General features: G+C 38.1%; 1 protein-coding gene across 3 annotated transcripts in view; it reads left to right on the forward strand.

The window, feature by feature from the left end:
- The first annotated feature begins 57 nt into the window (after positions 1-57).
- Positions 58-26,527, forward strand: part of osbpl6 (oxysterol binding protein-like 6) — a 57,938-nt gene continuing 31,468 nt past the window's right edge. For 2 of the 3 annotated variants that reach the window (XM_028436526.1, XM_028436527.1), the window contains exons 1-6: positions 58-339; positions 7,236-7,457; positions 20,358-20,480; positions 20,859-20,910; positions 22,726-22,839; positions 24,392-24,562. In XM_028436526.1, the coding sequence (XP_028292327.1) occupies positions 22,774-22,839; positions 24,392-24,562 (237 nt within the window). In that variant the 5' untranslated portion in view covers positions 58-339; positions 7,236-7,457; positions 20,358-20,480; positions 20,859-20,910; positions 22,726-22,773. Of the gene's footprint in view, positions 340-7,235; positions 7,458-20,357; positions 20,481-20,826; positions 20,911-22,725; positions 22,840-24,391; positions 24,563-26,527 lie in introns of all 3 variants that reach the window. The other variant, XM_028436528.1, reaches the window with a different exon arrangement.

Here is a 26,527-nt window from a genome sequence, read left to right on the forward strand (position 1 = left end):
TCCATGATCCACTCCGTTGATTGTTTCCCGCTCAAAGCCCGTCTTGCTGCAGGGAGGAGCGAGCGGAGTGGAGCTGATCTGTGATGAGCATCACAGCCCCGCATTGAAGGAAACGGGCAAACACAGCACTTTTTAGACTTTCCATACTGTTCCAGCCTCCGGAGGTTACACACGTCTACACACTAGGAGGACGTAGTCTAATCTATGTGGAGCTACGGGGACGCTGCCCGTCTGTGGAGGGGCTAAGTGAGAGTCTCAGCTCAGCCAAGGGAGACCCCCCCAATTGTTTCCTGCGCCAATAACTGTACAGACATGATCATCATCACTCCGTGATCTGTGGTAAGCATCTGAGCGTTCATCTCCTATTTCCCACCCCCTCCTCCTTCTTCTTCTTTCTTCACGAACCCAGCTCTCAGTGCCATCATTGCATGTAACATCATTCCAACACTGAGGGTCTACAGCCTGCTTATGAAGGAGACCCCAGCATCCCCATCCCTTCCCTTTGTACCCACATCCACAGTGATTCACCGAGGACCAGTCAGACGTAACCAACCAGTCACTGCTGACAGTCTGTCTGACATAACAAGGATGGTAACTCCTCCACTGTGTGAGAGGATCATCTGCTGTCACTCATTGATGCACCACAGTGGAGTAATGTATTGTAATGTAATGTAATGTAACAACTCTGAGAGTGACTTTCATCATGTTGACCCAATGCGTCACTGACATGTTCACCTCACTCACTGGGCATCAGGCTTTTCTCCTGCAGCACCATTAAAAGAATTGGCCAATAGTGAACTATAGAGCTTGACTCCTCAACTTGACCTTTCCTCATTATTTCCCCCACCACCCCCCCCCCCCCACCCTATCCCCCCTCCACCTTTGTGTCATCAGTTATGAAATGGCAACTAATTGAAAGTTGGCCAACTTCAGTCCCTCACAGGGTTGCTCCACACCATCACTCAGCGTCTCATTTCCATCTGAAGGTCAGTCTGTGACTTTGCAGACGTTTGTGACGGAATTGTGTCACATAAAATGAAGAGAGCGAAAAAGAAGAAGAAAAAGAAAAAGCTCAGTTCATCTACTCATTACACGCTTTCCTCAATAGATTTGGAATCGATCGTCATCCATTGATTCTGTGATGTGCTGCCTGTCACATTCTTTCTTCTCAGAATACATTGGAAACGAGTACAAAAAACATGTCCAAAGTTGATATTTATTATTGAAATAATTATTAAGATTAGCTAGATTCTGTACCGTAACTATATTGTTTACAGCAGGGGTTCTCAACTGGTCTCACCCTGGGACCCACATTTTTCCACGGCCAATAAATCACTACCCACATTTTTCAGAACACATTCATTCAATAACACACATTCTCTTTTTTTAAAACATAAATCTCTTTATTTTCCTGTGCAACATGCATTTCACAGCATTCCTGTCAAAAGAAATGTTTTTTTTTTTCAAATATAAGACAAGGTCCAACATGAGAGACTTTAGTTATTTATTTATTTATTTTTTACCAGCTTTTTACCCACTTTTGGGTCCTGACCCACCAGTTGAGAATCACTGGTTTACAGTATATGACAACCTATTTTTTTTAGTTTTGCTCAATAAATTAGAAGATCGTGTAATTAGACATTCACGCACAAGGTTTGAAAGTTTAGCCTTTAGACCAGGGGTGTCGCTCTCATTATTTGCTCAGATTAGTTTGATCTCAAGTGGGCTGCAGATTGTTAGGAGGAGAAAAGAAAGAGACATTTCAACATTTGCATGTCCTAGTTTGCATTTTAACGTATAACCGATATATATATATTTGTAAGGCACCTACAATACTCTAGCAATAAATGACAGATAGTGCTGGATCTTCTATTCAAAATGTTGTAATTTTTTGTGTAATTTCCTGGGATTTTATTTAGGAAATTGCATGATTTTTTAAAACTGAAGCGTTTTGTTGTGATTAGCAAATACTGTGGAGGTAAAGAGACTCTGATGTATTTAGTAATTTACACAGTGATTCATGTTTTCTCCGTCATTACTTTCTACTGCACCGTGGGCAGAAATGGATGCTCTAAATTTGCCTTAAGTTTGACACATATGCTTAAAATATAGACTTAGATACAATAATGTGTCTTTTTTGTTGTTGTTAGTTTCAACGACTATATTTAACACCATCACTCACCTATTTGCTGCTTGGTAGTTCTAAAGTTGTAGTTTTCTTTTATATTTCATAAACAAAGACAGTGACAGAAGTGACTAGTACCGTAATATGAATTCATACGGAAAATTAGTTCTCAATATAAATACCTCAACTTTTTCAACACAGGCAAAAATATAGCTACAGTTATAGAATCCCAGCTCTCCATGGATGATGTAACATTTGTAGAGTCTGACAACTTGTCCCATCCAGTGTTTTTTTTTTATTTTAATACAAGAATAAATAAATAAAATAAGGGAATGTGCTGCTCACAGGAAGTACATCCTTTTTAGCTTCCTGTTGTACCTGAATGTAAAGAATCAAAACATTGCTGAAACTCCAGAAACGTGGAGTCGTAGAATGATCGTTATTAAAGGAATTTTGTGTTTTTTTGGATTTGGTGGACATCATTTGGTGTGGGATGTTATTACATTTTTATAATAATAATAAGTAACGCCCTCGTTGTCCATGTTTATTTGTGTGCGGTCGTGGTGTGTATTGCCTGGCATCTGGCGATGCGATTCTCCTGCAGTGGAAAAGACTTTTTAAGAAAGAAAAAATTGATATGCATGCATTTTGAATCGATACGAGAATCGCGCGACGTAATATTGAGGTTTATCGCCGAATTGATTTTTTGTTCAACACCCCTAGTGTGCGGTAACGAGTGTCATCTCAGAAATAGTTCCTGATGTTTAGATTTTCCTTTTTTATTCCTTTGCCGAGTCATTATGGCCTAGTGTGACGCTTGATTTTTCAAAAGTCTTCCTCCATTCGAACAGAGAGAAAGTGGAACTCCTGGAGTCTTTTCTTTTTGCCTCTTTGTCCGTCTCCTCTCTGTCAGGACAGTTGATAGTCATGTCTCTATTTCTGATTCTCTAATGATCCCTGAAGTCTGACTTTACACTTCACTTAACACTTCTCTTATTCACCAGCAAGGGCATAAAACAACTGTGAAGCCTGAGGGATTGTAGCATTGTTTACAAAGACGAAACTTTGCCACTCTTCATATTTATCTAGTTGGTTACTTGTTTGTTTGTAACCTTTGTCAGTTTGTAACAGTTATCAAATAAAATAGATTCGATTACGGTACTAGATGCATCCAAAATGATAAGAATATTAGCAATATTAGTAGATAATGGTGATCTCATCAATTTTTTTTAGCCAAATAATCTCCAACCATCAATCAAAGAGTTTCAAGATAAAAACTTAACTTTCTTCTACTTTAATTCGATTATAATCACTTAATTGTCACCTTATGTCTGAGTACATGAAATTTGTGTTCTGCCAGCTCATCCCTGAGGAGCCACGTGTAGCACCGGGGGAGCGCAGGAGGTTTTTCCACAGGAAGTGCTTTGATCAACAGACACAGTTTTACAAACACGAGACCATGCACCGTCTGGGACATATGCTGCTAGTCTTGTTTTTCATCATCTGTTGTTGGTTGACAAAAACGTTTAGTATTTTAAAAGTCGGTCATTTGAATCCTGGTCAACGGAGGGCATTTCACGTCTCCACACATCTGTTGTCGTATTTGTTTTGGTGTTAAATTAGTGATGATCATGTTATAAGCTGTAAAAAGAGGAACAACAGTTGAAAAGAACTGTGGAATTTCTTTGTACCTTATGATTGAAGCGCAAGATAACTCGACTGTTTTAGTTTCAATGTTCTTGTTTGAATATTAAATCTCATAGTGTTCAATTTGTAAAAACTGCTCTGATCATAATGTACTGTATATAGTTTTCAAAAAGTTTATTTTGAAGTTTTTTTTTTTTATATTTTATTGTGACGTCTTCTCTCCAAATTCCCATGTTTTCTCAGAGGTTTCAGGCCAAAATAAGCTTTATGTTTTTGAGACGATAGGCGTTTTGCTGTGCATCAGAAATACAGGAAAAGGAAGTGAAAGTTTCCCCTTTATCCACACATTTGATGACAGGGCTGGTATTATAAGAGATATATGAGGAAATGATATAGTGAGCACAGTGTCTGTTGCTTAGAAGGAGAATTGCATCATGGGCAAAAACGCTGCAATGGCAAGATTATCAACAGACTTTCCTGTTTTCTAAGCCGTCATTTGCCACAGTGTTCCAAGGTTGAGAACCGGTAAATAAATAACTCCAGAAGTTTCATTTTCATTTGTATTTCATGATACAATTGCGTCAGTCCAATAAAATATTTTTAGCTCACTTTCTCAAAGTGTAGTGTTCAAAATGAGGCATTCAGAAAATGTCGACCCCAGGCCAAGTGAATACTAGGGCTACTGTTCCACCACATAAGTTAAGGGCTCCTTCTGTCTTGTAGCACCCTGAACACCAAATACTGTTAAATATCTAACGCTGGAGCCAATCAAATGTTCAAACGGAAAAACCAAATAACCTTATGGCCAAAACTAAAAAGATTCCTACAAATCAATCAAATTTAACACATTAAATACCACATTACGACATCTGTGGATAGCATAGAGGCTGCATTGGCTTTTTGGGGGGAAATCTCAATGGATGATTATAACTATTGGGGCCAGAGAAAGCATTGAGCTTCTTTTGAAACTGTTCAAGCAAACCGTAAACAGACGGTAACAGACTTTTGTTTCTAAACGATTGTAGCACCTCCAGGGCAGGTCCTTCCTTATCTTCCTGCTTCAGTGACCCTAATTATTCCGCCTGGATTTAAAACAAAAAGTTTGTGGCTAATCAAGCCCCTATAGGACACTCTTCGTCATGGTTTTGCCTGGAGCAGTACTGTTACTATCGTTAGACCTTTTATGACAGTCGCTGCTTTATTTTGCTACTTTTATGGAGCTATATGCCATTTATTATAAATATTTTATACCTTTTTGTTTTCAAACCATCCTTTTCAGTCTTGAAATGCTCATAATAATGTCACGTTATGTCAGTCATTGTTACTCACCACAGTAACACTACATCCTACTGCCCTACTGGCCTGATTATCGGTGTTTTAATGCAGTGAGGAGGTTACCACCATTCTTATCCTATAGTTATTTTTTATTAGGTCAAGGGCAGTGACAGTATAAATAGGCTAAGTGGATAACTAATCTGAGTGGACTAAGTGTCTTGTCTTACTGTAGCTTGCATCAGGGCAGGCTTAAGTCAGTGCAGGGATGATGACGCTCTTTAAAAAAATGAATTATAGATTACAGTGTGAGGAGGATAGTGCACGCTTGAATGTGAACACACTGGCTGCTGTGACGTGCAGCATGCTCAGTTGACTGGGTTTCCTCTACATACAGGAAAACCTTCCAGAAACATCTGGCAGTTGAACCAGGGGAGGTCCCAGGATGTAGGCTACAGTAAATACTATATAGCACCACAACGGTTTGGTCGAGTATTGACCCACCTGACTGTTTTTTTTCCAAGTCCTCTGTTTTTGTTTTTTTCTTGATACTGTACAACCCCTAATGTAATGAATAAAAACAGAGCTGTTTATTATTATTTAAAATAAAATAATAATCCATTCATACATTTTCTGAACCACTTGCTCCTTCTTTTCAGGGTCTGCCGGTGGTTCTCTCCATCTCTCATTGGGCGTTAAATAAAGTAATAACAATCATGAATAATCAAACACCCTCATTAAAATATCATTTTTCAATCAATTCCCCTTTTATGGTTATTCCACAGTTGTTCTCCTAAGACCTAGAAAGAGAAGAATGACGCCTAAACTAAAACTTGAAGTATACTGTACATTGTTCAATTCAATTCAAATTTGTTAATTCAATTTTATTTGTCCCCCAAGGTGCAATTTATAAGAGCTTTATTTAGAGCACATTTAGATTAAAGGGGATTTAAAAATGCATAACATTTATTTAAAACTTTAAAAGTGCATTATTAAAGTTTATGTCACTGTAATCATCCATTTATACACTAAATAAGATCCTTTTAGTTTGAGCTTTTTTAGATTTATTAGATAGATAGATAGATGATATTTCAAACTCTTAGTCCAGATTATCAACACACAATATATACAGATATATTAGCTAAATATAAGTTCTATTTTATTGAACAATAAATGTGTTTGATGTCATTTTGTTTTTATTATTTATCAATGGTACGAGATCATCCGTTTCTGAGTACATCAAGGTAAATGCAACATTTTTCAGTCAGAAATCCCAGTATTACCACTAAACTGTTTTATCAAACGTAGATTAGTATTTACTCTTTAGAATCTAACGGCCAAACTATGGGGGGAGGGGGCTTATTTGTTTGTTTTCTTGCAATCAATGTGTGTCTTACCTCTGCTGAGACCTCGAGAGAGCTCCATTACACTGTCTCACAGCAGGCTGTGTTCTGGGCGTCAGCATGGAGCAGCACAGCTCAATGACTATGGGAAAAAAGCTGCACGGTGCTGTCTAAACAGAAAACATGTTAAATCTGATGAAATTATGCAAAAAAAAAAAATAAGTGGCTTGACCTATAACCCCTGAAAAGTTACAAGGTCAGAACATTCCCAAGCGACAGCCGTGGTTTGTATTTGATGGTGTTCATTCTCACAGTTTCCAATAACACATTATTGATTGTGCTTTCTTATCTTAATAAAGTCTTTATTAAAGTGGTAATTACAGGTGAAATGATGGATGTTGCAAAACATCTCAGTGGGACGCTCTCAGTCACAGAGGAGTTGAGGCAGGGACTGCTCTTAAAATATTAATTACCCCAATTTGTATTGATGTTGAGTTTTTTTTTCACTGTAAGACAATTATCTGATTAGTATTTAGCAGAGATTTATAGGCAACACATTAGTCAGAATGTCTTTCCTCTTTATCGGATGAATTGGAAATTAGCAATAAAATTTCAGATCTGTGTGCTGACTAATCCTGATTGACACAGGTTTTCCAGCACACATAATGAAAGGATTATACCGTAGTACACATGTAATGAGAAGCATGTTGAAAACTAGTAGCACAAAGCCACTTGCAGGGGACCGATTTCACCGTTTTTATTGCCCAGAGAGAGCTTGGAGTCCATTTTAGTGCAAATAAAGTAATGAGGAACACGCTCGCCGTAACTTCCTGACTCTTGTGTTTCAGATCACCAGTGAGCAGGAAGTGTTCAAAAGATGCTTAGACTCTGTGGGGCCCAGTGCTGAGGGAGGTCCGCCCAGTCCACCCAGCATGTCTCATCACCAACACTACCAGAGAGGCCCCCACGGGCGCACCGTCAGCTCTGAGGACCGAACATCCATCAAAAGCTCCACACCAGTTCACAAGAGTGTCTCGTCCTCTTCGTCTTCCCAGCGTGAAAGCCGACAGGTAACTTTCGGTGTTCGTGAGGCTTCATTGACTGGAAACACTTGAATGAATGTGACTGCAGCAGAGGTGGCAGTAGGAGGGGTGAATAGTATTCTGGTTTGCTTTAGCCTTTCATCACAGAACATGCTTGTGTAAGAGATACATAAGGAAGAGAAGTAGGCCTGGTAGAAGCAAGTACATCATCTATTAATTATATTTAAGGCCTCTGACTTTTTGTTTTGTATTTTCCCAAATTCTGTTTAAGGGTTTATCCGTTTACATTTTTATATGCTTCAGATGATTTACAAAAACAGGATGGTTAGAATCATTAAACATGACGTGATGTTACACTGTCTTTTGTGCTAAAAAGACATGTCACATGAGGTTAATATTTGAGAGTGGCATAGGAGCTGTGCCTCAGATATCGGAAGAATGTAATTTGGGACACATCATCAGGAGTGTTCCTTAGTGAATCACGGGGGTGTTTTGACACCCTCATCAAAGGTGGCCAGCTACAGGGTGATCAAGCTTGCGTCCCATAACTGTTTCCCACGCTCTCCTTTGTTACAACTGAAATTAGGCTGGGCGGTATGACCAAAAATGTATATCATGGCATTTTTCTAAATTCTAACGGTTTCACGGTATATGATGTTTTTTTTTTTTTTTTACTTTTTCATGCGTAATCAGTTGTTCACAGCATTTTCTGTTGGTTGAGAATCAGAATCAGAAATGTTTATTTTGCCGAGTACAGATAAAAAAAAAAAAAAAGCACATGAAATTTGACTTGGTAGTTGTTGCGCAGGCACATGCTCATATGCAGCTTCAGAGATTTCAATTGCGTCTTTCTTATTCATTTACACGTACTGTATGATTATGATTTTCACCGCAACTAACACCAGAGCGCTACCTTCTTTTTAAAATTTTTCTCTCTTTGTGTGCACATACTGTTGGTATGGGAAGGTTAACACTGCAGGAAGTGCAATCTTTTATAGACAACAATGCATATTTTGTAATTGCAATTAAATAAATGAATTTATTTATTGCATTAATTGTGACCATCAGCAGCCCTCCCTAAGGACAGGTACTATTTATCTATTTAGAAGTGCAATGTTAAAAAGGGTGCGGTCTGAAACGCGGCACAGCGTAGCGTTCCGAATGTTGTGTAATCAAATACACCGGTATATTAAAATTCATATCATAACGAAAATATATACCGGTATTCTGTATGAACCGGGTCTACTGCTTGTTTATCACAACATATTCAAAACACACTCCAGATGTAGCTCCGCATGCATTTTTAATCACAGGATAACATGGTTACTACTCCAACCTTAACATGTAGCACAAGATTTTGAATGGGCGGAATTGGTCCATTAGTCACACTTCCTCGACATTCAGTCACCTGTTTTAGATGAAAAATAGTGTGTATGTAAATGCGTGATATTGTCCCAAAACATGCATGTAAGGCATTTCCGGGAGAATTGGAGGCCCTATTCCTTATACTTTGTAAAACAGTGACTTTGTCAAATATATGATACAATGGATCAGTCTAAACATCTGGCATATATTCACATTGTACAGATAAATCAATATCTTGTTTGTTCAACACATGTTCAGCTCAGCGTGTCCATTTAGATGGGCAAAAAATATACTTGTTTTATGTATTTCTACTCTATTCGTCAGTGCATCTATCTTCTGAATGTCTAATCAATTTTAGGGCCACAGGGTTCCAGTGTGTCATCATAAAAATCCTTCCAATTTAGCGGCAAATGTCTGTAGAATCCCTCCGTTATTATCAAGACGAGGTTCACATGTAATATATTCATGGTAGCTGTTTCGAAGACTTTAAAGGTCGATCCACCTTCCTACAGCAGAGAAATTAAAACACGTTCTTTCTTATGCAATCATTTATCGTGTTGTGTAATGCACACATGTCTTTTCTGTGTGAAAAGTCAATTAAACCAACAGAGAAATGAGAACTTATCAACTGGTTAACTGACAGATTAGCTCATTGAAGTAAAAGTCAATTGTAAATAAGCATCTGTCAGCAGTAAACAATGAAATACAGTCTTATTTTGACATTTACTGAGATAAGTGCTTAACCCTGAGGGCCTGAAGCCCCTAACCTTCCATCCTCCCATCGAGCTGCTGTGTCACTGTGGCCGGGCAGAAACACAACACCCTAACTGGAATCATCACAGCTTTTCCATTGGCTCAGAGTAATGAATATTTCATGAGGGACTGGCAGAGTTGGTGCTCCACTGAACATGTGGCACACTCTGGTTCACAGTGTGGCAGCCCACCTCAGTGCCTGCAAGCATCGGCTTGGCTCTAAACACAGAAAAGAAAAGTCCAAGGCATGCAGCATGAAGCAGTTAACCCTTACAGTCTCTTCTGAACTTGTTTGTTCTGTTTGCTAATGTTGGATATTTGCTTTTGATGAGAAGTTGTCAATGCTTTAAAGGCCCACATTTTTGGTTTTCCAAAGGCTTCACAACTTTCTAAGAGGAAATTATTTACTTCATTTTTTGTTGTTGCCACATTTAATTTAGTCAGATTTGCAGCAAATAAAATAACACTGCTTAGCAGCATGACAAGAATATCCCTGAGAATTGGTTATTGATTATTGAGCTGTTTATTTGATGTGAGATTGATCAACTGAGTTTGCAATGGAGGTATTTAATGTTGTGTACTGTATGTGTGTAGCCTATGTTTATTCAATTAGAAAATGGACAGTATGTATTGATGAACATATAAAATATGTACAAATGTCAGATTTTGGCCACAGGCTAATTTCCATCTGTTGTCCCTGGACAGGCTGATGGTGCCATTAAAAGCAAACAAGACATTATAATCAGAAGCCCACACATTAAGGCCACAGACAACAGGAAGTACACATTAAGATCACAAACAACAGCAAAGTCAACACAGTACAGGACAGGGGAGATGTCCCACTACAAACTGTCTGTTGCACTCAGCAGCCACATTTAAGATTAAACTTTGATGTCAAAACTTGATTGGAACAAAGAAATAATTGTATTTTCACAATAATGATGCTCCTAATGTAAACATCAACAACTTCATGTGGCTGCTCCCTATGGGTTGCATTTAAGGTATAAAATCTTGCAAAAAAAAACAAAAACAAAAAGTAGTTTATTTTTCCTTTTTTTTTTTAAAAAATAAATAAATGTGCACATATTTTGTTCATTAGTAATACATTAAACATATCACGTTATATACATTTCCACTACAAGTATTGTCTCGCTGCTACTGCTGAAGAGAAGCAGCCTCAGTATTATCCTAAGCTGTTGTAACCACAGAGTGGCTGTATTTGCTTGCTCACTGAATCCTGTTTATAGAAGCAAGCCAGACATCATTAATCCTGGAATGACTCATTTCTCCTGACAGCAACACGAAAGACGTCCGACTGTAGTGTTGTGTGATGTAATTAACGCTAGTCAAGTCTCACATTAGCAACATTAAAACAACCTTAGCATACATTCCCTACCCATTTGACTGCTTGTTGCGGTAATAGTATATCTCTATGTTTTGTCGCTGCTTTCTCTCGTCCTGATTAGGTTTGAATGTCTAACATTTAGAGCAACATTTCCAGACAAAAGGAATCAGTAGTAAATGATTGATAAACGCGCTCAAACACACTGCTCTGAGCGTATTAGACTCACTAAAACGTCACTTTAGCTTTTCAGTGAGCTAAACAACATAATTGAAGCAAGCATGTTGATGGAAAACAGTAGCATTCAACATTCAAAAAGCAAAGGGGGGTTAGAGAATGTTAGAAAAACATTTAAAAACAGAATTTGTGCAATAATATAGTAATTCTCAACTAATTTCACCTTCGAATAATAATTCTTTTTTTATTATTAATAAAACATTATTTGAATCCCAATAAATAAAAATATAGATATCATAGAACAGTGTTTCTCAAATGGGGTACGGTACTTGAGAGAGAGAAAGTGGAAAATTAATGAATGAAAGCATTTAGAATATGGGTTTTAGTTAAAAATGATCATCATAATAATGATGATAAAAATAATATTGATTAGAACATGAACTCAAAATACAAAGGTCAGTCTTGGTCCCACACCAGGTGAGAGATGACCAGAAATGATAAAAATTATAGAAATAAATCTATTCAGAAGGAAATAAATACTGTTTCATTCCACTTACTTACACAGTTCGATTCTTTAAAATGTGTGTTATCACTTATTCATTCCATCTCAATGCTCTATACTTGTTTTTTCAAAGTATTTAGAGCAAAATGATGTAGTCGGAGAAAGGGGGTATGTGGATTTAGAAATAAGAGAAAGGAGGCACTTGAGCCACTGTCGTAGAAAATACCAATAAATGAAAGAAAAAGCACAGTTTTAAAAATAAAATTAAACCAAATAATCATTATAAGCCATTAAAAGATATAAGAAATATACACAATTGTTCTTTTTGTTTGCTAAATCAATTTTTAAAGGGGACATATTATGCTATTTTTCACCCATCTCCTTTTGTTTTAAGAACCCCAACAACATAGTATTTGAGGTTTATTTTCCCAAACCCGCTTGTTTTCTGGAGTTTTCTGTCACTTTCTGACCAATTCTAAAACTGGGCTGTTTGAGTCTATAGACGCGGACTCCACACAACAGTTGATCATCACTAGCGACTTTGTTTTTTTATTCACACACTCTTGTTATTGTTTTCAGCCAAAAAACTGCACATTACAGTAAAACACGGCTATTTAAGCAGCTATTGTGATTGTGAGTCAGAAAAACACTGTTTCATGATCATGATGTGCATGCGCTGCTTCAAACACTTACTGGAGCTGCTACGTTGCTTTCTTGTCATCATCTCATGCAGAGATTCCAGGAATAGTCCATTGAAGGTGATAGTCCGCTGCTTTGTCCAACCGCTGCGTCGCATTGTGTCACAAACACAGTGTTGCCAGATTCGTGGTTCGTGTTTGGGCTGCTTTTTATTGGAATGGACGGGTTCTAAGATGTGATTGGGCTGGAAATTGTCAATCTGATCTGGCAACGCTGATTCACGATTTTACTTGTGATGTCACAAATGTGGAAAATATGAAACGGAGCAATTTTCTCTGCGTTATAACACTTACACAGACCACGAACAAACAACTTTTATTTCACATTTTGTGTGCTGGTGGACACTCAAGTTACCTCATATGTGATCAAAAAATTTGCAAAAGTAGATTTTTCACAATATGTCCCCTTTAAAGGAGAAAAGGAGAAAATGTTAAACTGAACTGTATCTGGAAGAACGGTTCATATCATATGTGTAAAGCCTACAGGGTCTTCATGATAGTTTTTTTTTATTGAATTTATTAAGATCATTATTCTTCCTTGCTTTCCACTCAGTGTTTTTGGTGCTATAGAGTTTCCTGGTATACTGTGTTGTTGCTACACCACAGGGTTGATCCAACAGCACAGTAAATGTTCCCGTGGACATCAGACACAGCACATGAAAAAGCACCTTTGCTACTAGCATGGCCGTGTTCTGCACTGTAAGGAGAGAAGAGAGCAGGGCATTTCCGTTTGGGGAAATCCTTAATGGGATCCTGCCCTCATACTCAAATCAATACACGTCACTTTATCCTCATCTGACGAATACTGTTCGCCATGTGCACCCTCATGGGAGCAATTAGAGGCACCGTCTTCAAAAGGCATGGACTATCGCTAATGCAAACAACTACAGATGTTACAGGCAGCGACAAGAATTTTTTTTTCTGTAATTGCTTGTTATTTCCTTTTTAGATAAGATGAACAGGGCTTTGACATTGTTGGCTGAGATTAAATAATTTTAATCAAGATTTGGTAAGCTCCTGTAATGAAATCCAGACTCATTTATGAGTATCTGATGTATTTAGTCTTCTACTTCTATTCAATTATTGTTTTTTATTTTTGATATTTTGCTAGAAAAAAAACAGTTAGGTTCTTTTTTTGAGATGCTGTGATATACAGTAGCCTTTTTTCATACTATTAGTCATCCTAAAATGACTTCAATTAATGTATATTTTACACTGCACACTGCGACACAGTCAGGGCGCTCACATCTTAAATAAAAAAGTTTTACTTAAATAATAAAAAAAAAAATTGGAAAACTCAAGAGAATAAACTGACAGAACAACCAAGATAGGGACCAGACAGATAATGTCAGTCAAAATGTCTGAAACTGCCAGATCAGGAATCGTCATCTCCAAAGCCTGAGCTACCTGTAGATCTGTGCAGAGAGATAAAAGCACAGACTGCAAAAGAGACACAGAAACACTGTTAAGACGTCCAATGTTGACATTTTTAAGCTTACAGTGTGAAAGAACCGCTCGATGGACCAGAAAAGCTCTTCTGGCATCTGAAACTTATCGCAGCATAACAAGATAAAAGAGCTTTTAGATTTCTAGATATGCTTTATAGTTTCTATAACCTTTAAATTACTGACAGTGCAAGCTTCTTGAAGAGCTGGTTCTACAAAATAAGGAATAATATAATAATATTATAATGCATTAGATTTTATATAGTGCTTTATCATAGACGCTCAAAGCGTTTTACAGAATTTTTTTTTTTTTTTTTTTTTTAAAGGATTTTTTTTGGCTCTAGTGGCCTTTATATGACAGTTGCTTGACAGGAAGGGGGGTCAGAGAGAGCAGGGAATGACATGCAGGAAAGGGTCCCAGGCCGGGAATCGAGCCTGGACCCGCTGCAGGTGAGGAGCTATAGCCTCTGTACATGGGGCGGGCGCTCTACCCACTGAGCTAAACACCGCCCCAGTTTTACAGAATTAAGACATTATACTTTCACGCCTCACTTACTGTAGTGGTGGTAAGCTACTATTGTAGCCACAGCTGCCCTGGTGTAGACTGACGGAAGCGAGGCTGCCATAGTGCGCCATCAGCCCCTGCGACCACCACCAACACTCACTCACACACTACATTCATACTAGGCAATGTTAGTGAAGTGTCTTGCCCAAGGACACAATGACAGATACCGCTGGAGCGACTGTCCCCCACTGTTTAGCATCACACCAATGAAATCTTGTGAGATGTTTGATGTAAAACCTTTTAGTTTCCCCATAACTGACCAAAAAAAAACTAGTTTTAGTTACTTTAACATATTAACTGGCACAGTGAATGACAGAGGTAGTGACTACTCCTCACATTTAGGTGATGTTGACAGTCAACTAATATTAAATACATTTTTAAAAGGAAAATTGAACTGAACTGTGTCTGGAAGAACAGATTGCATCATATGTGTAAAGCCTGCAGACTTTGGTTTACCCTATTAATACGGCATTTTTAGGATGAGGCGGAGCTTAGATTTGTATGAAAACCACGGTCAAATAGAAATGAGTGTAATGACTCTCCTTGTATTGTCTTTAAACCAGGACTAAACAATATTCAGAACATTTTATTTTATTTTATGCTTATTTTTTTTTCTTCTCACATTTTTTTCCTTACTTTTTTCCCTTCTGTTCTTCTCTTTTTTCCCCAGAATATTTTAGATTGTATTACTCTTCATTTGGTGGCCAAATAGCTATGTCAAATTCATATAATTCATACAATTTTTGTTTGATGTTTGCTTGTATTTGGATCATTATATTTGTTCTGGTGTGTCCACACAGTGAGTCCTGGAGTTTTCTGGCTGTTGAGCGGCAGGCTTCAGTGTCTATGCATGAAGCAGAAGTGGGTTGTTGCACTGATATTTATAGAGCTGATTTAGCCTAAGGTGTCCCCGAGGAGTGTTTGTCCTTTCTGCTTCTCGGGGAGACCTCAGCTGTAACAGTTTGATTCACGACTGCATTCAAAGGTTCCTTTAGCTACAGTACTGAGTGTCAATGCAGAGGTGGTTCCCTCATGACTTATGAACCTGACACGATCGAACTGTTACGTCAACATAGTTGCGACTTCTTTTGATCGCCTGCTGGCTTTTTTTTAAAAAAAAAAAAAAAAAAGCTAAATTAACCATGTAGTTCCCCACTGACCTGAAGAGTTATTAGCGATCAAAAGAGAGAGTTTGAGGAACAAACCCACAGATAAGCATGCAACTACTGCTTACTAAGTCTATCACAAGGGGATTGTGCAAATTCAGCTTCAAATTACTATTCTGCAACAAAATCAATTAATGCAAACTATGGAAAGGAAATAATTTTGGCTAACTTTACTCCACTACAGGGCAAAACCTGAAGAATTTTCTCCACTACCCAGTATCCATGTACCAGTATTAGTAGGTCTTGCATGTGTAATTTATTTTGTCAATGGAGCCCCAAACAAAGCCTGGGAAAATGCAATGAGTTGCAATCATTGTAGCACAAGCAGTTCTTTATTTAGGTTTCTATTGATACACAGTAGTCCATTGAAAGAATGTAACGGTGCAGATAAAGTAGAGGAAGTTGGTGTTTTGAAGGCACTGCAGCTTGTTTTGGTTTTATAGGCATTGGACACGGAAGGACAGCCATAATATTGCTGGGGTGTATTCCATAAAGGAGGGTTAACAAACACTGAGTCTATCCATAAACTCTGGGTTAACATACCCCTCGATGGGAAACTCTGGGTATCTGATTCAATTACAGCTGGTATGAAGTGGGTCAATCAACCTTGAGTATGTAAACCTTACATGTACATGCACGATAAAAAGCCATCATCGGTGGAGCAAAGGTTACACGAACTACCATGAAAACTACTCTGAAGAGTGATTTATTCACCCTGATGGGTGAAATAAGCTGGCGTTTTCTAAAGGTGCGTTCACGCTGAACGCCACTTCAGTGACTATTGTGTCTTAAATCACCCGTGATTAGTCCCGATTTGGGTCGATTCGTCACTTTATCGCTTCAGTGAACATGACAGCGGGGAATAATATGAATAAAAATGCGTTTCAGGAGATGTGGCAGCAGCATAGGATGGCTGCATAGAGGCCCGTTACACTGGGAATAAAGACAGTGACTGCCGCTTGGTATTGCATCATTCATATTGATTTTTAATGTAATATTGTCGCCAGATTAATCTCAACGTCCAAAAAATGTCATTAAAAAAAGACTGAAGTGGGACACGAGCCTGCGACTTTATGCTTCCAAGACTGCACCACCATAACTTCAGAACTACGTGGTCTATAGATCAAACTGTATTACAGTATGAAACAACAATCAAGCCTTAAAAGTGGATTCATTTAAATTGGCATCTCGCCCTTTACATTTGCCACAAGTTTGTGTCCAGGGAACTTTACTACAGATGTCAGTAGGCGTTTTAATTAAGATGAACCTCTCTGTGTCTTTCACTTAAAGGTGCAGTCCGTGACTCTCAGATCCCTCTCTCCCCCTCCCTACCCACTGCTCTCTTGCCCTGCCTCCAAACTTTCCAAAGTCCCTCCCTCAGAGGAGCTAACAAGCTAACGTTAGCCTGACAGCAAAATCACAGTAATATAATATGCTCTGTTAAAAAATTACTGCAGCGCTTCTCTCTCTCAATGTGCCACACCTCAGCAGCAGCAGCAACAACACAGTGTCACTCACAGCAGCTTACTGTGCGCACATGAATAGATGTATGCACCACAGAGTTCTAGTGTAACAATTACAAATCAAACATAATGTAAATCAAGCAGCAGTAATTACCTTTCAAGCTGAAAAGTCACCAATTCCATCTTCTACTCCTCCAGACCATACACTGTAAAAAAAGACGGCGCTCTAGCGCCGGGAAAGGGGCGGAGCCTGTGAGCAACAGCTGTCAGACAGTCCATCAAACACAATCCTGGCTGTGATTGGTTCTTTTCGTTCGGTCGCGGTGCATTTTGGCAATTTGCCAAAGCAGCAGGAGCAGCAGGAGGACTCACTGAGCCTGTTTTTTTCACACAAACTACGAGTTTGATGTAAAGCTGTCCTTACGTAGTGACAGCTTTAGCAAATATAACAAAAAATTACTTTTATAAGAGTGGCAGACTGCACCTTTAATGCTTTGCATCCACAATGTTATAGAGAAAATGACCCTTTGGAAAAAAAAAAGTAAAGCAACACAACATTAATAATGAGGTGAGCACATCTGTGGTGTGTGATGTTACTAATGTGTGTCAGAGAAGCGTGTCAAGGTACATTAAAGTGTTCAGAAGCAGTGTTCAGGTGGGCGTAGCCAGGTAGAAACCCAGGGTTATTTGATAAAATCTGCCAGGGAGCTTAGTTCACGGACAATGTTGCCATGGTAACAGAATCAGAGAAGAACATACCTCGCATTCAGGAATGGAATACTCAGAGTTGGCCTCAGAGTTAAAACATAACCTGCTTTATGGAATACCCCTCTGATGTGATGTGTCTTATATGAGTCATCTTGTGTATTTTCTGTTGTCATTTTGTGTTTTTTGTAGCCATCTTGAATACTTATTTTAGTCTTTTGATGTGTTTTTGTTCTCTTTTTGTGTATTTTTGTTCTTCTTTTCATAATTCTATTTTCCTTTTGTGTATTTGCTGTAATTTTTGTGCGGTTGTTTTGTGTGTTTTTGTGTGTATTTTAAGTTACTTTGTGCATTTACTTTGGAGGCGGCACAAAATTAGTCTGAGGGTTGCATGTGGACCCTGGGCTATGAGTTGTCCATGTCTGAATTCTTCAGGAAAAAAATATCCCTTCTTTTGCAAGACACATCATTTTTAAAAGCCTATAAGTGTTTTAGTAAAAAGTTCAAAACCTGAAGGATTTTCTCCACAGCCCATTATCCATATACCAGGTCTCGCATGTGTAATGTATTTTGTCAATGGAGCCCAAAACAAAGCTTGGGACATTGCAATGATTGCTGCACAAGCAGTTCTTTATTTAGGTTTCTATTGATACACAGTAGTCCATTGAAACACTGTGACTGACGGTGCAGATAAAGTAGAGGAAGTTGGTGTTTGGAAGGTAATACAGCTTGTTTTGGCTGCCCACTGCTCCTCAGGGATGGGTTAAATGCAGAGGACAAATTCCATGTGAAGTAACAACATTACATGGCCAATTAAAGGCGAAAGCCCCGATTTAATCTTTAATCTTTAATCTTTAATTTAAAGACATTGGACACAGAAGGACAGCAGTTTTTTTTTCCTGAATAGTAATATTCTAGGTCCTTGACCAATCTTTGTCACTGGGACCGACATGATTTCAGTTTGATTTTAAATGCCAAAGACATCATTTTAAGAAATAATGATATTATTTGCATCTGGAAAAATGAGCCATCAGGTTAAATGATTGCTCTAATTCAGGGATGTCACATTTATGTTAGTTGAGGGATCCTGCTACTACATTTGATTCTAAGTGCCAGACTAGGAAGATCCTTGTGATACATATTTTAGGTAAAGACGCCCTCAAACGATTTCTTTATGTTCAAAGTACATGTTTAACACTCACAGATAAACCTTTTGTATAAGATCTTTTCTATGAAATAAAAAAGTTATGGTTTTAAAGGTCTGTATCATGCTAAATCAACTGTTTTGAGCTTTTAACCTTGTTACAATGTTAATTCCTTATCAAAAACACCCCCAAAGTATTATTGGGCTTTCTTCTTGCATCTCTGAGCAATCCTCACTAATCCTGCTCTCTGAGCTGCTGCTCTGCCCTTTTGTGAAAAACAAGCGGAGAAACTTCAGTGACATCACTAAAGTCTGAACCCCCCCTCCAGGAAGTGCCTGCTGTAAGTATATCCAACTGCAGCCGCGGGTACAATACAAGCAACGCCCCCTACAAACCACGCCCACGCAAGCAGTTTTTTAATGCGCTGAGTCGTTCCATTTTTAGTATCCGTTATATCGCCTCGTATCACCTTTGACTTGATCTGACGTGTTTGTGACAATACGACGCAGCGGTTGGACAAAACAGATGCATTTCACCTTAAATGCACTATTCCTGTAGTTAATAGAGTTGAGGAGGAGAAGAAAGTGACTTAGCAGCCAGTGAGTGTTTGAAGCAGCTGAATTATTCCGCTGCTGCTGCTGCTGCTGTGATAAACATACAGCCTGAAGCGCTGATACGGACTCACAAACACAATAGCTGCTTAAATATCCATGAGTTTTACTGTAATGTGCAATTTTTTGGCTGAAAGCAATAACAACAGTGTGGATAGCAAAAACAAAATAGCTTTGGTCATCACTGATCTCCCTCGCGAGAGCGAGGCATAAAGTCAGCGTCTGCAAACACGCCTACTCATGAATATGCATGAAGGCAACAAAACAGCCTGTTTTTAGAACTGCTCAGAAAGTCACTTTTTAGAGGACTAAAACTCTAGAAAACAGACGAGTTTGGGAAAATAAACCTCAAATACTACATTTGTTGTTGGGGTTCTTAGAACAAATGGAGATGGGTGAAAAAAAATAGCATGATATAGGACCTTTAATACTGTAATACTGAACTAAATCTGTAAATGCATTCAGCTGTTTATTCTTTGCTTTCACTGTATGATTGTGGACCCCCAACCCACACATCACTATTATTAGGTGGTTCTGCTTGGACTATTTTTTACCATTTGTTTAACATGATGAAAAACAAGGTTGGGTGTTGTGTCCCACTGGACCAAAAAGCGGCATTCTGGCAAGCTGCTCATGAATTTTGCCTCTTTTTTTTTTTAACTCTGAGAGAAACATAGCCTATTATGAACTAATAGATGTTAATCATGTGATTTATATTGATTTAAAAAAAAAAAAGTTTATTAATTTTTTTAGCTTCGCTTTCAATCCTGTGATGATACTTTCTTCTGACATTCAAACAATGACTTTGTGACATATCAGGGACAAGACAGAGGCACTTTAGCTTAAGGATGAACTCAAGGTGGGGCTATTTCGACATGTGGCACGTAGAAAAACTATCAAACTTAGTTTGTTCTACTTTTCATACATGCATGATCTTGACCTTTTTGTGTAGAGCAGATAGAGAGCAGTTTGTTTCTTCTTCTCTTTTAGGAACCAGACAGCTGGGAGATAATCGAGGGGTTGAAAATCGGTCAGAGCAACGTCCAAAGGCCTGATAAACATGAAGGTTTCATGCTGAAGAAGCGGAAATGGCCACTGAAAGGCTGGCACAAGGTGAGAGAGCCACAATTATACCGACTCAAAACACAAAACATGTCGATAAAGGTAATAACAGGAGGAATGTAAAGTAATGATCCACTTTATAGAATAAACCCTCTGCCATTTTATATAATGCTAATCATTTATATAAATGCTAATGGGAAAGATGTAAATCTTATGTGACTTCCAGTGCAGCAGAACAGCATTCCTCGAGGGATAGTGAAACAATTACCAATAGCTGATGGAACACTCGTTTAGAAACTACAGTCATTACTGGAGCTGCGCAATTATTCTCCATTGTATGCTCTTCCTGTTATATGGTTCACACATTGTTTCTGAGCTGTGTTTCTCTCCTCCCCAGCCCTTCTCTTCTTCTTCTTTCTCTTCTTCTTTCGTCTTCTTCGTTGACAATGGCATCCTAAAGTACTCCAAGTCCCCAATTGATGTAAGTTATCGTGACTATAGCCCACAGGCAGAAACAAGGCAGCATGTCTGACATCAGCTAAGGTCCGCAATGAGTCAGCAGAAACATCAGCAAGAAGGTTTTCCTGTTTGGCGCTTTTTTATCTTGACATGACACAAAAAATGGGACTAAACGACAGAATCTAAGCCTGAATAAAGTCTTGTGTTTTTTTTTAAGGTTTGATACATTTGGTAAAGGACACACTGCAAACACTATTTATTAATATTTACTGCTAAAGCTAACTGCTAAATTAAGCATGCTTTGCTTTTCTGTATTACCAAAGCTCCTCATTATTTGCAGGAGTATTTAGTAGCTTAGGGCAGCGATTCTCAACTGAAGGGTTGGGACACAAAAGCTGGTCAAAAACAAATTAATACTTAAAGGTGTAGTGGACGATGCTTTTTTGGCTTCTAATTCCAGGTGGAGCATCATTCTGATGATTTGTTTGCGTAAGGACGTCGTACGTGCTTGTGCCCAGTACCCGTACTGAGATTATAACCCTAACCTAACTCAAACATAATCCAATAAACAAATAAAACACGTGTCTGTTTACTTTGAAAACAAAAATGAATTATTAGCAAAAATTCATTTTTCGGTAGTGCGCATGCGCATATATGCACATATACAATCTCAGTACGATGTGAACTCAGACCATGATACCGGGTCCTTTGAAAATCGATTTTCACTTACTGGCGCTGAGTCTGTCATAGGGGGAAAAGTTCAAATTTGGAAGGTAAGCTTGCCTCAGCGACCCCAACTTGTAAACTAGGAAAACTGGGCTCATGCACGTTTGCTCATGCACGTAGGAGTTCCCTTTTGGAAGCAGGTAGAGTGCTGCATGTGCAGAGGGCGTTTCTTTTCTAAACTTCCGGAAAATCGTCCACTATACCTTTAATGTCTCTCATGTTGGAGTTGTCTTTTGTTTTGAAAGGAACTTTTCTTTTCTGACAGGCATGCTGTGAAATGCATGTTATATAGATTTATGTTTTTAAAAAAGATGATATATGTGTGTTTTTCACAGCTATTTTTGAAAGACTAAATTTGGTTGGTTGAATTCTAAATAAAGTGGGTCGCGATTTATTGGCAAAATCGTGGGTCCCAGGGTGAGACCAGTTAAGAACCTCTGGCTTAGGGCCTTCAATGTCCCGGAGTTATGGAAAATGAATGTAAATTAATTAAAAATACGGATACCCTCATTTCATGTTCTTGGAGAATATCACACTTCCTAAAAAAAATGTTCTTCATAAAACGTGTAGCAAGTGTTTGGAAGACAGATTTTTATTTATTTATTTATTTTTTTTTATATATAACACAAAATCTTGCACTACAGAATTCTGCGAGTTTTTGCAGTTCTGTTCCATCACACAAATTGTGACCATTTCGGATTATTTTGAGCATTGAAAATTGATTGGTCATTGAGCCACAGGAGTGGGGCAAAGGAGCCACAAATGGCTCCGGAGCCATAGGTTGCTGACCCCAGGGTTAAAAAGACAAGTACCTCTTTTTATTGCTACACACAGAGAACACAAAGTTCAGATTTTACACTTTCACAACATGACCCCTGGACATACATGATATGTACTTGTAATAAACAGATAACTTGGATTTCTGTTTACTGTTATGATGATACAAGGAAAAAAAAAGAAAGCAATTTCAAATTAATTTTGTATTGATTCACCATTCTTTCATTACTACTTCTTTAATCTCCCAATGAGTTGTGCCCATAATATTAATTACAGTAGCACCACCTGGAATAAGTGTGATAATGTATAATCTGTATGTTAAATGTATTCTCAGATTCAAAAAGGGAAACTTCACGGCAACATTGACGTTGGCCTGTCAGTCATGTCCATCAAAAAGAAAGCCCGCCGTATCGACTTAGACACCGAAGAGCATATCTATCATCTGAAGGTAACACACCAGTGATCTGACTGTTGATTGGTCATAAAGAGACTCTTTTTACTGCACAGCTTTGAAACCTTTGACCTGGAATTTGATCTTATTTGATGAACTGTACAAACATGTGCAATTAACTGAGAGTGAATGTATTACAGTTGGCAAAGGGTGGGTTCTAACTGAGGAGGCGCAGCGTTTTGAAAAAGAGCTTATACTCTTATTTTAGCGTCTACGTTTTAAAATCCGTCAGGGGTAGGCATCCTGGCTTTACATCTGCAGCTTAACAAGTGGGATCAGGGATTCTGTCAGTGGAGAAAGAATCTGTTTAGAGGAGATGCTGTTGAGTTTCTTTTTTGTATTAAATATAGTGAGCTTAACCTGAAAATGTACCAGCTTGATAAATTATTACCAACAACTGAAATTAGGGATGCACCGAAATGAAAGTTTGAGGCCGAAGCCGAATAAAATATAAATGCTTGGCCGAATACCGATATCAATTATAGTTGTTAAGTTTTTTACTATTTTTTTTAATAGCGCATAAATAGCATGTTTTTTTAAAGAAAGTAAATGTTTATTGAATATTCTTACATTTTTTAGATATGCCAGTAGCCTTTGCTTTTCAAAAAAAGCACAACAAAGTTTTCATTTATATTAGTTCTTCAAATAAAACAAAACATCCATTCCAAAAAAAACTAAAGTGCATTAAAGGGGAGGTATGATGAAAAAAATTACTTTATAATGGTTTTGCTACAGTGATATACATCCCTTTAGCTTCATTCGTAGGGCCAAAGTTGAAAAAGTTCTGTTTTCTCCCTCCCTTGTTATTCCACATTTTGTAAAAATTCAGCTCCAAACAAGCGAGTTGGATTTTGCCCACGTTGGCAGGTGAGCTCCTCCTTCTCCAACTATCTTACAGCTAAAACAACACTGCAGTTTAATATAGAATATATAATACTTTATTACCATATACGTAAATGCAAACTGCACTACTTTTTCTGCTGCCGATCGTGTTGGGAGTCACTGCTTGGAGCCAGGGACCCATTGTTTACACACATCAGCTGTTAGCACGCTGTGCTAATGCTACACCAGCCTATGCAGCGAGACCCGGTGTAGTGTAAGGAGGAAACGAAGGGGATGCTTACGGATTCGTGGCTCACAGCACTAACAACGGACTCGGTTGTGGAACTGGACGGCTTCCAACTTTTACGCGGTGATGGAAAGCGGAAAGGAGAGTGTCTGGCTGTGTTTGTGTGTGAAAAGGAGGAGCTGCTGCCGTTGCTGCTGCTGCTCTGCTCCTGCTGCAACGCGCTCCTGCTGCACTTTTCCGACTCAAAATCACTGCACGTTGTCTGATTGTGTCATTACGTCACACGCTACTATTCGGCCTTGCTTTCAACTCACTAAACCAAAGGCCGAATGTGGCCTTTTTGCAATATTCAACCGAATATATTTGACCACCGAATATTCGGTGCATCCCTAACTGATATCACATTAACACAACATATATTTTCAGTTTTCCAAATTTTACACAAATGACAATCCGATGACTCTGCTTTCCTTCCTTCAGGTTAAATCTCAGGACATCTTTGATGCCTGGGTGTCAAAGCTGCGTCACCACCGACTTTATCGACAGAACGAGATAGTTCGATCCCCTCGGGAGGCGACCATGAGGAGCTTTCCTCCCTCAGCAGCCATGGAGTCTCCCCAGCCTGCCCCAAGTTTGGTCTTTGAACCCAAGGTGTGCTCCTGTCCTATCACTGTACACACTATATTATTATTAACATTACCACTATTATTAGTAGTAGTATTACTCTGTGTCTTCTGAAAAAGTTTAGTTCACGCTAGTGTTATTCATTTTTCCTAGAATTTTTACTATAAGCCATTATTCTGGCAGAACTGCTTCCTGATTATAGGTATAACTTCCTCGGTAAATAAATCATCAGTAGATCATTAATGAATAAGGTAATTAAGAAAGTAATGGACAAACCATTCCCGAAAGCCTATTTCAAGCTCAAAATATTTAAATCAATTTAGATTCATACGTGTTTGTGGTTATTATTGTAATTAAAAGAAGAAAACAAAATATGTAAGTGTGCCTATCGATACATACTAAATTAATATTTGAGAAAATGAAAGTATAGAAATACAATAGTTTGAGATTGTGTGGTGTTTTGATTTGAAAAATAATGATTATTTAAGTTCTTTGAGCTTTATGCCTCTTCCTTCACTGTTTATCCATTTCTGTGTATACATATGATAATGATAATTTAAATTTTTTTTTATTATAATGAGTATTTTATTTTATTTTATTATTACTTGACATTTCAGGTGACCCCATTTTTTTCCAGGTGACCCCAAGGATAAAAAAAAACCCCTGGCTTAGTTGGTGTTCAAAGTGACACTTTCTTGTGTGACACAGGTGTGACTGACACAGACCTAAGCATTCTGAAAATGTTTGACACTTTGTTTGGTTTCAGAGGAAGCTTCACTTTGTTTTCAGTAGATTACGTTACTAATATATCAACAGGAAAAGATGAAGAGATGTTAGAAGTCATGTAGTCCAGTACGATGCAGTAGAGAGAAACTTTTGGTCAACACTGAATAGTCACTGATGTTATCTAATGTTAAGGTGTGTGTAACCATGGTCACACAGAGTGAAGGGAAGTCTGCCTTGTGTAAGAGTCTCTGAAATTGTGTGACCTAAAAACTTGTTCCACATTGCAGGGTTTTTTTTTTCCAGCTTTGACGTCTCCCATGTATTATCTAACTAATTACTTTACTAATGGATGTGGATGTGTGGCTAATGCAGTAACATGGATTGGACAGGTTGTCTTCTTCACACTATTAGGAAAGCAAAAAAGCTAGTTTGTCAGGAGTGATAGTGAGTTTAAAATGAAATGAAGTCCCATTTATCGTGTTTGTGAGGATGCAGCCAAATTGTGAAGCAAAGCCACATGGAGGTCATTAGATGTGATGAGGAGAATTTAGATTTGGAGCAGTTGCCTGAGACATGATGAGCTATTTGAGGAACACATCTGAAGTGGAAGAATCCTGCCTCGGACTCAGAATGATAAAAGAAATGGTGTTTGATTGGTATTTTGTTAAGATGATTGTTATTTTACTGCAGAGTTCTGGAATACAAGTCCTTGAAGGAGTTTTTCCTTCGAAAACCTAAATGTAGCTGTTGTGTTATCATCATTCAAAGGATTCATGGTCTGTTTACTGTTGGGGAAATTTAGCATTTTATGTAGACTGAATTCTTAAGTAGGCAAGGCAAATGTAATTGTATAGTGGATTTCATACACTAGGCAATTCAATGTGCTGTACATGATTTAAAAAGTGCAAAATGTAATAGTTTAAAAATCAATAAAAAAATGTTTTTGTACAACTAGTACAGTGCCCGTTGGAAGTATGTATTCATATAGTGGGGGCTTAAGTAGAGTTGTCAATTATGACCAAATGAGTATGTGTTTGAAGGTTGGATGTACAAAGAGGTGTATACTCTGTACTCTGTAGTGTTATAAAGGGGTATATTTGCGGATGCAAAGTAAAATAGCGTGTGCAATTTCCCTGGTTTAATTACATCGGACATGTACATGATAAATGTGTTTGTTGTTTATTTTACAAATTTTTATATTTATTTTTTGTTTGGTGTACTTTTCTGTAATGTATGTTTTTTGGAGTCATTATGTGTATTTTTTGT

This window comes from Gouania willdenowi, chromosome 21 (assembly GCF_900634775.1).
Source record: "Gouania willdenowi chromosome 21, fGouWil2.1, whole genome shotgun sequence".
NCBI lineage: Eukaryota > Metazoa > Chordata > Actinopteri > Blenniiformes > Gobiesocidae > Gouania > Gouania willdenowi.